Consider the following 13,014-nt stretch of genomic DNA (forward strand, 5'->3'; position numbering starts at 1 on the left):
GCGGAGGGCCCAGGGGGCGGAGGGCCCAGGGGGCTGAGGGCCCAGGGGGCTGAGGGCCCAGGGAGCTGAGGGCCCAGGGAGCTGAGGGCCCAGGGAGCTGAGGGCCCAGGGAGCTGAGGGCCCAGGGAGCTGAGGGCCCAGGGAGCTGAGGGCCCAGGGAGCTGAGGGCCCAGGGAGCTGAGGGCCCAGGGAGCTGAGGGCCCAGGGAGCTGAAGGCCCAGGGAGCTGAGGACCCAGGGAACTGAGGGCCCAGGGAACTGAGGGCCCAGGGAACTGAGGGCCCAGGGAGCTGAGGGCCCAGGGAGCTGAGGGCCCGAGCTGCCTGTGCAATTCATTTTGAAGATTCCAAGGCAATGTTCAAAGACATGAGGCACGTCGTCCCAGTGTTCATGTTCTTGTCGACATTCACCCCTCAACCGACTGTACCAAAAATAGAACTGGTCACCTTTCACAATGCTGTTTTGTGGGGTTCAACTGAGTGTGATTTTCTTTTTTATTATTTCACTTACAGGATGTGGATGCTGCTGGCTAGGTCAGCTTTATTGTCATCTCTTGAGCTGTCTCCTTAAACCACTGAAACTTTTCTTGGAAACAGTTGGATTGCCATTTCAGATAACATTTTTTGAGTAACAAATAGGCCAGACCAGGTAAGAAAGGCATGTTCTCTTTCCTAAATTGCAGCAGTGAACCCAGACGGGTATTACGACAGTCGACAATGGTTTCATGTTCATTAGACTTATAATTTCAGATGATTTTAAGGCGTAGTGGTTAGCACTGCAGTCTCACGGCGCCGAGGTTCCAGGTTCGATCCCAGCTCTGGGTCACTGTCCTTGTGGAGCTTGCACATTCTCCCCGTGTTTGCATGGGTTACACCCCCACAACCCAAAGATGTGCGGGGTAGGTGGATTGGCCACGCTAAATTGCCCCTTAATTGGAAAAAATGAATTGGGTACTCTAAATTTATTTTTAAAAATAATAAATAATTCCAGATGTTTTAATGAATTTAAATTCCACCATCTGTTGTGGGGGGATTTAAACACACTACCCCTGGAAAAAAACCACTCATCTGAGTAGTCATATGGATCATGTGCAATACCTTAAACTGTATCAAACTCATTCTTGCACAGGAGAAGGCTAAGCTCAAGCACCAAGGGCAGCACGGTGGCGCAGTGGTTAGCACTGGGACTACAGCACTGAGGACCCGGGGTCAAATCCCGGTCCTGGGTCACTGTCCATGTGGAGTTTGCACATTCTCCCCGTGTCTGCGTGGGTTTCACCCCCACAACCCAAAGCTGTGCAGGGTAGGTGAATTGGCCACGCTAAATTGCCCCTTAATTGGAAAACAAATAATTGGGTACTCTAAATTTTTTTTTTTTAAAGTTCACTCACCACATTACCTCACACCAATGTCCCCATCCTATCTCCCCCCGGACGGTGGATGTTGTTTACATGGACTTCAGTAAAGCCTTTGACAAGGTGCCTCATGACAGACTGGTACAAAAGGTGAAGTCACACGGGATCAGAGGTGAGATGGTAAGATGGATACAGAACTGACTCAGTCACAGGAGGCAAAGGGTAGCAGTAAAAGGGTGTTTTTCTGAATGGAAGATTGTGACTAGTGGTGTTCCACAGGGATCTGTGCTGGGGCCTCTGTTGTTTGTAATGTACATAAACGATTTGGAGCAAAATGTAGCCGGTCTGATTAGTAAATTTGCGGATGACACCAAGGTTGGTGGTGTGGCAGATAGTGTTGAGGATTGTCAGAGGATACAGCAGGACATAGATAGGTTGGCGACTTGGGCAGAGAAATGGCAAATGGAGTTTAATCCGAACAAATGTGAGGTAATGCATTTTGGTAGGTCTAACATAGAGTGGAAATATACCGTAAATGGCAAAACTCTGAGGAATATCGATAGTCAGAGAGATCTGGGCGTGCAGGTCCACAGATCTTTGAAAGTGGCAACACCAGCAGTCAAGAAAGAATACGGCATGCTTGCCTTCATTGGACGAGGCATCGAGTATAAAAATTGGTAAGTCATGCTGCAGTTGGATATAACCTTGGTACTGCCACACTTGGAATATTGCGCACAATTCTGGTCGCCCCACTACCAGAAGGATGTGGAGGCTTTGGAGGGGGTGCAGAGGAGGTTTACCAGGATGTTGCCGGGTCTGGAGGGTGTTAGCTATGTGGAGAGGCTGAATAGACTGGGACTGTTTTCATCAAAACAACGGAGTTTGAGGGGTGACCGGATCGAGGTCTACAAGATTATGAGGGGCATGGACAGAGTGGGTGGGCAGGCACTCTTTCCCAGGGTGGAGGGGTCAGTCACCAGGGGGCATAGGTTTAAGGTCCATGGGCAAAGTTTAAAGGAGATGGGTGAGGTAGGTTTTTTTTTTTTTTTTTTTTACAGAGGATGGTGGTTGCCTGGAACACATTGCTAGGGGAGGTTGTGGAAGCAAATACATTAACGACATTCAAAAGGCATCTTGACAAACACATGGATAGGATGGGTATAGAGGGATACGGCACAAGGAAGTGCTGAGGGCTTTGACCAAGATTGGTATCATGACCAGTCTAGGCTTAGAGGGCTTCCTGTGCTGTATTATTCTTTTTTCTTTGTTGTTAACTCCTCCTCCCACCTCTTCTTGATCCTTTTCACTGCCGTCTTGCGCTGCTCTCCCAACCACCAATATATTGCCAATACTGCCATCCGCTCATCTGCGAGCAGCAATTTCTCCAGAAGCATATCCATATAAGATAACTACCGATCAAGTAACAAAACATGAAAGATACACAGAAAATAGGAGGAGGCCATTCTGCCCTTCAAGACTGCTCCACCTTTCATTATGATCATGGCTCATCATCAAGCTCAATAGCCTAATCACACCTTCCCCCCCCCTCCCCCCATATTCTTTGATCCCCTTTGCCCCAAGTTCTGTATCCAACTGTTTTGTGAAAACAAATTCAGAAAAACCTTTTCACCTAAATAATGTGAGAATGTGGAATTTGCTACACAGTGAGTGGTTGGGACAAATCATATAGACGCATTTAATCGGGAGCGAGGCCGAAAGACCTATTTTTATGCTCTATATTTATTGTCACTTTATAGTCGCCATAAAAGGTGAAGAGAATCCTTGGTTTTGTCCCAGGAAGCATAGAATGTAAAGAATAGAAGCAAGATTTATTGTCCAGAAACATATTGGATCTGCAGTGGATTTTGTGCACTGTTTTGGGTGACTGTCTGCACGGGGTTTGCACGTTCTCCCCGTGTCTGCGTGGGTTTCGTCCGGGTGCTCTGGTTTCCTCCCACAGACCAAAGATGTGCAGGTTAGGTGGATTGGCTATGCTAAATTGCCCTTAATGACCAAAAAAGGTTGGGTTACTGGGTTACGGGGATAGGGTGGAGGTGTGGGCTTAGGTAGGGTGCTCTTTCCAAGGGATAGTGCAGACTCGATGGGCCGAATGGCCTCCTTCTGCACTACAAATTCTATGATTCTATGATCCTTTACAGGAAGGATACAAAAACAACAGGAGACGGTCCAGTGACAATTCACAAGAATGTTATTGGGGGGGCGGGCGCGGCAGTGGTTAGCACTGCTGCCTCACGATGCCAAGTTCAATCCCAGCCTCGGATCACTGTCCGTGCGGAATTTGTACATTCTCCCCGTGTCTGCATGGGTCTCACCCCACAACTCAAAGATGTGCAGGTTAGGTGGATTGGCCACGCTAAATTGCTCCTTAACCGAGGAAAACATTAAAAGAAAAAAAGAATGTTATTGGGGATAAGGGGTCAGTTATGAGGGAAGAATTTTTTTTCAACAAAGTTGGGAAGGTTTAAGAGGTGACCGGGAAGTGATCTTTGTGGTTATTAGGAGTTACAAGTGTTTCAGTGATAATAAGGGAGTACATACTTCAGGCCACCAGCAACAAAATTCCAAGAGGTGGTTAGATGAAATATCCTTGCTCAGAAGATGGTTAGAAAGTGGAAATGTTGCCACACACATGCAGTTAAAGCAGAGTTAAAATTTAGTTGAATTAGGAATTACCAGCCAAGTCACATCTCTCGCCGTCTTTTAGGTGTTCTTTAAAACTTAGTGAGTAAGCCTTTAGTCGCCTGTCCTATTTACAACCCTTGTGGCTTTGTGTCTAATTTTGTTCGTCAATCGCTTCCCCCAATGCTTTAGTACGTGCTCGTACATTAAAGGCACTGTTAACATGCTAGTTGCTGTTGTAGGTAGGTGCTTGAGAAAGATTGAGTTTGCTGAGATTAAACAGTGGGACAGGGGGATGTATGATGCAGTGTTCTGCGTTCCAAGTATTACTGTTGAACAGAATTTGCTGAACATCAATGAGGGGGTGGGGGGTATCTTCCCCTCCCCAAACTGAGGCCAAACAAAGCTCGCTTACCATTTCCCTGGCCGGCTCACCACAGGCCAAGGATCAAATCAGGGTCCTTGCTGGATTCTATGACTCAGTACCACATCAAGTGAGGTAGCACATACTGAGATGTCAAGGAAGCTACAATCCTGAGTGATGAGATTTGGCTTGGTGAGCCCTTACAGCTGAAAAGGGAGATGGTATCTGGCACGGTCTGGAGAACTTGGCTCCTCTCAAACATACAGGAATAAAACATTACTCAAACAAACACAAAGGTTATCAACATCATTTATTAAAATTTACAGGCAGCAATATACATGAAATGAGAAATGTATAAATATTTATGCCAACACTTTTTAGAAGAATTTTAGTCCCTGCGAAGAAAACATCACTTCATCAACCAAATTGTCACTTTTAAAATAAAAGAGACACAAAAAGAAATAAAACAAGATCATCAATGGGTACTCTGTGGCACAAAGACTGTGCCTCACTTTTGACTAAATTTCCCTTGGTAAGATGTGAAGTGAATGCCTGGTTTCCTGCAGTTCACATTCTAAGTTCCTTCTGTGCAATCACACATTCTCCCTCTCCCCCAGTTATCACAGAGAGTGAAGGCTCCAGGACAGTTCCCCTAACAGTTTTCGCCTACTCCACCCACTGAAACTCTTTATCAGACTCTCGGTCAGATTTCCGTGCCATCACAATCCTTTCTCAAGGACACATGCTACCCCAAGCTACTGGCATCTGATGCCCTCTCCTCCGCCATCCAATTGAACATGCTGCAACTGACAGCCCCAATGAGGAGCGGCAAGTTGTTTTTTTTCACCACGAAGAGTAACACAGCTGCGTCTCGTCTTCCTAATCCTGTGCACTTCCCAACAGGGGAAAACCATCCAGAGAGACACCAATTTATCTTTATCATCTCAGACCAATTGTTCTGCAGCAGGTGCCTGTTGGGCATACATGGTAGAATGAGTATTAATGTGTGGATCTACATTTGAAAAACTTTCGATGGCTTTTCTATCTGGTCCATCTGTATTAAGCGGAGGTCAACTACCTTAACATGGACCTCAATCAAACCTGGGGTATTCTGATCCCTATGACTTTCGTCTATCCCTTGTTAAACAATCCATAAAGCTGGAGGGAGACTAAGTGGGAGAGGAGTTTATGTTGGTGAAATGTGTATTCTGTTTGCGGGCAAATTGTAAGTTTTCCTACCTGATGGATGATATTTCTGATTGGCCCAATGGATGCATCTGTTGAAAATAAAGAACTGAATTGTTTTTGAGATATCTTTTCAGTAATTTCTGAAAATCAGCTTTCCCCACTAGTTAGAATGCAAGAGAGATGCTCAGAAGCAGAAAGACAGTTCTTGAGAGAGCCCTTCAATACTAACCAGACAACAATCTGCTCTGTGCTAAACAGGAGTTATCCGCTCTGGAGGGTTTCCTTTCCTCCCCTCCCCTTATAGATATTCCTCCACTACCCTCCAACCCTTCGTGTAACAGTCCCTCCTCTGTTCCCAAGCTTCTAACAATGTCAAGTGAAATGACAGACTTGGGTTGATTCCAATTTTCTTTTCTCCTTATTTGGGGCAGGGATGGGATTGGGGAAGAGGCAAGTCCAGAGGATAAGAACTGAGTTTTGATTTTTTTTTTCCCTCCTTCCCCACTCAAAGATCCAATGTTCATCTTAGAAAGAAAGATCGTGCCCTTCAGAGGCCCCAAAAGCGCTGTGCAGCCATTGAAATACTTCTGAAGTACCATCACTGTTTTCATGCTGGAAACATGAGAACCAGTTTATGCACAGCAAGCTCCCACAACGACCAATGACAGTCACCAGCTATTCAGCTTAAGTCACATTGGTTGAGGAACAAATGTTGACCAGGACACAAACGAGAAGTCATCTTTGAAATAGTGCCATGGGATTTTCTACATCCAACTCAGGCATCAGTGAGACTCTGTTTAAATATCTCAACATCAGACAACACCTCTGACTGCATCACATTGGGAGTGGCCGCCTACCTTTGCTGCTCAAATCCCTGGCGTGGAGATTGAGTCCATTACTTTCTGACCCAAAGGTGAGAGTCTCACCCTTGAGCCATGGCTGACTCCTGAATTCCATTCATAAATCAGCCAACATGCTCCAAGGACCCGAACACCATCACCTTCTATGGGGAAGCGGATTGAGAAACTATTGAAGCTAAAGCTCGTCTTTCACCCTTTAAAACTTCTCTGAAGCAGGCATTCAGCCAGAAAATGGAACAGGGAGAAGTTTCTAATGATAAATTCCTTCCCGGGTTTGGGGGGGGTGATATATGACAGGGGCATGATTCCTCCCAACGAAAAGGGGTCAGGAGAAGTAGAATGGCCTGAGGGCGGGAAGAGGCAAATTGGAGAGTGAGGGTTGGGAGAAGTGGGAGATGCAGATTTTTTTTTCACTTGAGTCAATGAAATTGCTGTCAAATTAAGGGGGTTAGATTTTGCAGAGTGATGTCAGGGAGCCATCGCTCAAATGCTGCCCAAGTATAACCAGCTTACATTTTCCTTCCAGTGCATTGGTGCGTTTCTGACCCGGACACTTCACACTGTTATTACGAAGTCCAATTATAAGCCTCTGCCATGCTCCACTTAAACCAGTTAGCAGTCAGAGGCGAATAGTTTTCATTTTGACGCCCTTTTTAAGGAGGTGAGGTTTTGGCAAATGTCTTGAAGATTAGCTCACTCAGGTGCCTGCACTAACATGCCAATATCAGAAATTCAATGAAGTGAACTGCGAATCCCACACCCCGTTGCTGTACTCCTCAGTAACCGAACAATGAGAGTGTGCCACCTTCTTTATATTACTTTATATCAAGGCAGCCTGGATGTCCTGGATGAGTGCAGCTCCAACAACATTCAAGAAGCTCAACACCATCCAGGACAAAGCAGCCATTTGTTGCTCCCCCTTCCACACACATTCACTCCCTCCACACCGATGAACAGTGGCAGCCGTGTGCACTATCTACAAGATGCCCTGCAGAAACTCATCAAGGTTCCTTAGACAGCACCTTCCAAACACATGACCACTACCATCTAGAAGGACAAGAGCAGTAGATACCTGGGAATCCCACCACCTGGAGGTTCCCCTCCAAGTCACTCACCACCCTGACTTGGAAATATATCCCTGATCCTTCAATGTCGCTGGGGCAAAATCCTGGAACTCATTCCCTAACAGCACAGTAGGTGCACCTACACCTCAGAGACTGCGGCGGTTCAGGAAGGCAGCTCACCACCACCTTCTCAAGGGCAATTAAGGATGGGCAAAAAATGCTGGCCGAGCCAGCGATGCCCGCATCCCGTCAACAAATTTAAAATAAAGCATCTTGATAACCTTAAACACGATAGGATTTTGCATAACATTTCTGAGCAATTAAGAGCGCACAAACACAATGGTATGGATAGAATAGAAATTGTGAAACTTTGCACTGCAAAGGAGTGCCCAGAATGTGTCTGCCAGCATGACCCATTCTCCCGAACTAACTGATTAACCATCTGACCAAGCTAGAGAATTCCGTCGCTTCATACCTGAGCTGATGCGAGGCAGAATGTGGCACCACTTGTCGGAGCAGGCGGCTTGGGAGAGATGCTTCCTGGTCTTTGGGCCTGGGCTTGAATCTGTGCATGAGCTTGGGCCAAGGCTTGCTGAGGAACTATGACCAACTGACCACCCTCCGTCCGGACTAAAATCATTCCTAGAAAAGGGAGGGAGGAAATTACTGAAGTTTGCAGACAGGTATTTCAATTTCATATAGAAAACACACATTAAAAGCAAATAGAACCACAGAAATTTCTGGACAAAAAGGTTGAGTTTGTAATCTAGCATACTGGTGAAGAAACACAACAAAGGATGGTTGACTAATCATCGCGACTAATCTCCATCAATTCAGTTACAACAGATCCAGACATAGTGAAGAACACCATGGTGACACAGAAAGAATCAGTTCAAATTCAACGACCTTGGCAACATTTTACTCTGTCCAATCAAAGGAAACTACAGCTTGGAAATTCTCAATTTCTCCTTCACTTCTGATAAACATGTCAATTCTGACTGGGACTCAGTTCCAGAATGGCACAAATTTACAGCAGCAGGTGTTGAGATGGGAGGACCGGGGCGCGGCGGGAGGGGACCGGGGCGCGGCGGGAGGGGACCGGGGCGCGGCGGGAGGGGACCGGGGCGCGGCGGGAGGGGACCGGGGCGCGGCGGGAGGGGACCGGGGCGCGGCGGGAGGGGACCGGGGCGCGGCGGGAGGGGACCGGGGCGCGGCGGGAGGGGACCGGGGCGCGGCGGGAGGGGACCGGGGCGCGGCGGGAGGGGACCGGGGCGCGGCGGGAGGGGACCGGGGCGCGGCGGGAGGGGACCGGGGCGCGGCGGGAGGGGACCGGGGCGCGGCGGGAGGGGACCGGGGCGCGGCGGGAGGGGACCGGGGCGCGGCGGGAGGGGACCGGGGCGCGGCGGGAGGGGACCGGGGCGCGGCGGGAGGGGACCGGGGCGCGGCGGGAGGGGACCGGGGCGCGGCGGGAGGGGACCGGGGCGCGGCGGGAGGGGACCGGGGCGCGGCGGGAGGGGACCGGGGCGCGGCGGGAGGGGACCGGGGCGCGGCGGGAGGGGACCGGGGCGCGGCGGGAGGGGACCGGGGCGCGGCGGGAGGGGACCGGGGCGCGGCGGGAGGGGACCGGGGCGCGGCGGGAGGGGACCGGGGCGCGGCGGGAGGGGACCGGGGCGCGGCGGGAGGGGACCGGGGCGCGGCGGGAGGGGACCGGGGCGCGGCGGGAGGGGACCGGGGCGCGGCGGGAGGGGACCGGGGCGCGGCGGGAGGGGACCGGGGCGCGGCGGGAGGGGACCGGGGCGCGGCGGGAGGGGACCGGGGCGCGGCGGGAGGGGACCGGGGCGCGGCGGGAGGGGACCGGGGCGCGGCGGGAGGGGACCGGGGCGCGGCGGGAGGGGACCGGGGCGCGGCGGGAGGGGACCGGGGCGCGGCGGGAGGGGACCGGGGCGCGGCGGGAGGGGACCGGGGCGCGGCGGGAGGGGACCGGGGCGCGGCGGGAGGGGACCGGGGCGCGGCGGGAGGGGACCGGGGCGCGGCGGGAGGGGACCGGGGCGCGGCGGGAGGGGACCGGGGCGCGGCGGGAGGGGACCGGGGCGCGGCGGGAGGGGACCGGGGCGCGGCGGGAGGGGACCGGGGCGCGGCGGGAGGGGACCGGGGCGCGGCGGGAGGGGACCGGGGCGCGGAGGGAGGGGACCGGGGCGCGGCGGGAGGGGGCCCGGTGTGCGGCGGGAGGGGACCGGGGTGCGGCAGCGCTGGGGGGCCGGGGTACGGCGGGGGAACCAGGGTACGGCGGGGGGACCGGGGTACGGCGGGGGGACCAGGGTACGGCGGGTGGGGGCCCGGTGTGCGGCGGCGGTGGGGGGCCGGGGTACGGCGGGGGGACCGGGGTGCGGCAGGGGAGTGGCGGGAGGGGACCGGGGCGCGGCGGGAGGGGACCGGGGCGCGGCGGGAGGGGACCGGGGCGCGGAGGAAGGGGACCGGGGCGCGGAGGGAGGGGACCGGGGCGCGGAGGGAGGGGACCGGGGCGCGGAGGGAGGGGACCAGGGCGCGGAGGGAGGGGACCGGGGCGCGGCGGGAGGGGACCGGGGTGCGGAGGGAGGGGACCGGGGCGCGGCGGGAGGGGACCGGGGCGCGGCGGGAGGGGACCGGGGCGCAGCGGGAGGGGACCGGGGCGCGGCGGGAGGGGACCGGGGTGCGGAGGGAGGGGACCGGGGTGCGGCAGGGGAGTGGCGGGAGGGGACTGCGGTGCGGCGGGAGGGGGCCGGGGTGCGGAGGGAGGGGATCGGCGGTGCTGCGGGGGGCGGGTGCGGCGGGAGGGGACCGGGGCGCGGCGGGAGGGTACCGGGGTGCGGCAGGGGAGTGGCGGGAGGGGATCGGCGGTGCTGCGGGGGGACAGGTGCGGCGGGAGGGGACCGGGGCGCGGCGGGAGGGGACCGGGGCGCGGCGGGAGGGGACCGGGGCGCGGCGGGAGGGGACCGGGGCGCGGCGGGAGGGGACCGGGGTGCGGCAGCGCTGGGGGGCCGGGGTACGGCGGGGGAACCGGGGTACGGCGGGGGGACCGGGGTACGGCGGGGGGACCGGGGTTCGGCGGGTGGGGGCCCGGTGTGCGGCGGCGGTGGGGGGCCGGGGTACGGCGGGGGGACCGGGGTACGGCGGGGGGACCAGGGTACGGCGGGGGGACCAGGGTACGGCGGGGGGACCAGGGTACGGCGGGGGGACCAGGGTACGGCGGGGGGACCAGGGTACGGCGGGGGGACCAGGGTACGGCGGGGGGACCAGGGTACGGCGGGGGGATCAGGGTACGGCGGGGGGACCAGGGTACGGCGGGGGGACCAGGGTACGGCGGGGGGACCAGGGTACGGCGGGGGGACCAGGGTACGGCGGGGGGACCAGGGTACGGCGGGGGGACCAGGGTACGGCGGGGGGACCAGGGTACGGCGGGGGGACCAGGGTACGGCGGGGGGACCAGGGTACGGCGGGGGGACCAGGGTACGGCGGGGGGACCAGGGTACGGCGGGGGGACCAGGGTACGGCGGGGGGACCAGGGTACGGCGGGGGGACCAGGGTACGGCGGGGGGACCAGGGTACGGCGGGGGGACCAGGGTACGGCGGGGGGACCAGGGTACGGCGGGGGGACCAGGGTACGGCGGGGGGACCAGGGTACGGCGGGGGGACCAGGGTACGGCGGGGGGACCAGGGTACGGCGGGGGGACCAGGGTACGGCGGGGGGACCAGGGTACGGCGGGGGGACCAGGGTACGGCGGGGGGACCAGGGTACGGCGGGGGGACCAGGGTACGGCGGGGGGACCAGGGTACGGCAGGGGGACCAGGGTACGGCGGGGGGACCAGGGTACGGCGGGGGGACCAGGGTACGGCGGGGGGACCAGGGTACGGCGGGATGACCAGGGTACGGCGGGATGACCAGGGTACGGCGGGGGGACCAGGGTACGGCGGGGGGACCAGGGTACGGCGGGGGGACCAGGGTACGGCGGGGGGACCAGGGTACGGCGGGGGGACCAGGGTACGGCGGGGGGACCAGGGTACGGCGGGGGGACCAGGGTACGGCGGGGAGACCAGGGTACGGCGGGGAGACCAGGGTACGGCGGGGGGACCAGGGTACGGGGGGGGACCAGGGTACTGCGGGGGGAACAGGGTACGGCGGGAGGACCAGGGTACGGCGGGGGGACCAGGGTACGGCGGGGGGACCAGGGTACGGCGGGGGGACCAGGGTACGGCGGGGGGACCAGGGTACGGCGGGGGGACCAGGGTACGGCGGGGGGACCAGGGTACGGCGGGGGGACCAGGGTACGGCGGGGGGACCAGGGTACGGCGGGGGGACCAGGGTACGGCGGGGGGGCCAGGGTACGGCGGGGGGGCCAGGGTACGGCGGGGGGGCCAGGGTACGGCGGGGGGGCCAGGGTACGGCGGGTGGGGGCCGGGGTACGGCGGGGGGACCAGGGTGCGGCGGCGGGGGTGCGGTGGTGGGGACCTGTGTGCGGCGGGAAAGACCGGCGTGCGGCGGGTGGGGGCCGGTGTGCGGCGGCAGTGGGGGGCCGGGGTACGGCAGGGGGGACCGGGGTGCGGCGGGGGTGGGGGCGGGGGTGCGGTGGTGGGGACCGGTGTGCGGCGTGGGAGACCGGGGTGTGGCGGGGGTGGGGACCGGGGTACAGCGGGGACCGGGGTACAGCGGGGGGGCTCGGGGTGCGAGAGTGAGCGAGACCAGTGTCCAGGATCCACTCTCACTGTATCCTCTGAAAACTATCCCACTCAGGTAGGGCCTATTCATCACCTGTCGCCAGGCAGAAGAAGGCCTTTTGCCATTTCATTGGCTAGCAGCCAACCAATCGAACCCATGCCTCCTATCCCGTCCGGGTGCCAAAAAGTCTTGGTTTTTCTGTCCCAAAGCTAAGCTTACATAGCACAGTGTACCATCTTGCAACTTTAGAGTTCCTCATTTCCTCTGGTCGACTTAAAGGCATGCATTCATGAAATACCCATCGATAAAAATAACAATCACAAAGTAAAAGAAATTGGAGATAAGGGAATCAACAGGCAGGACCCTTACACTCATCTTGGTGCTCAATGCTCTCGAGTGGAACATTCATCCACAACCATCTGACTCATCAGCGAGAATGCGTCCTGACACAACCATCAAAATAACTCAAAACTCTTTTTCGGTCATTAAATAAAATTCTGGGCAGCACGGTGACACAGTGGGTTAGCCCTGCTGCCTCACGCCGCCGAGGTCCCGAGTTCGATCCCGGCTCTGGGTCACTGTCCGTGTGAAGTTTGCACATTCTCCCCGTGTCTGCGTGGGTTTCGCCCCCACAACCCAAAGATGTGCAGGGTAGGTGGATTGGCCACACTAAATTGCCCCTTAATTGGAAAAAATGAATTGGGTACTCTTAAAAAAAATTTTTTTAATTAAATAAAATTCTGTTTTTCCAGCAAGCTAAATTCAATCAGTTTTGTCTTCAAAATCATTTCCACTGCTGGTGGGACACAGTGCAACGCACAATAGCTGAAGCAGAGAGAACATGATCATTTA

The 13,014-nt window shown here is 56.7% G+C and overlaps 1 protein-coding gene across 1 annotated transcript in view; it reads right to left on the bottom strand.

Moving 5' to 3' along the window:
- Window positions 1-13,014, bottom strand: part of LOC140430325 (transcription initiation factor TFIID subunit 4-like) — a 510,261-nt gene that overhangs the window by 475,507 nt on the left and 21,740 nt on the right. Inside the window, exon 2 of the mRNA XM_072517772.1 lies at window positions 7,945-8,111. Within this exon, the coding sequence (XP_072373873.1) occupies window positions 7,945-8,111 (167 nt within the window). The remainder of the gene's footprint in view (window positions 1-7,944; window positions 8,112-13,014) is intronic.

Source organism: Scyliorhinus torazame, chromosome 10, assembly GCF_047496885.1.
Source record: "Scyliorhinus torazame isolate Kashiwa2021f chromosome 10, sScyTor2.1, whole genome shotgun sequence".
Lineage (NCBI taxonomy): Eukaryota > Metazoa > Chordata > Chondrichthyes > Carcharhiniformes > Scyliorhinidae > Scyliorhinus > Scyliorhinus torazame.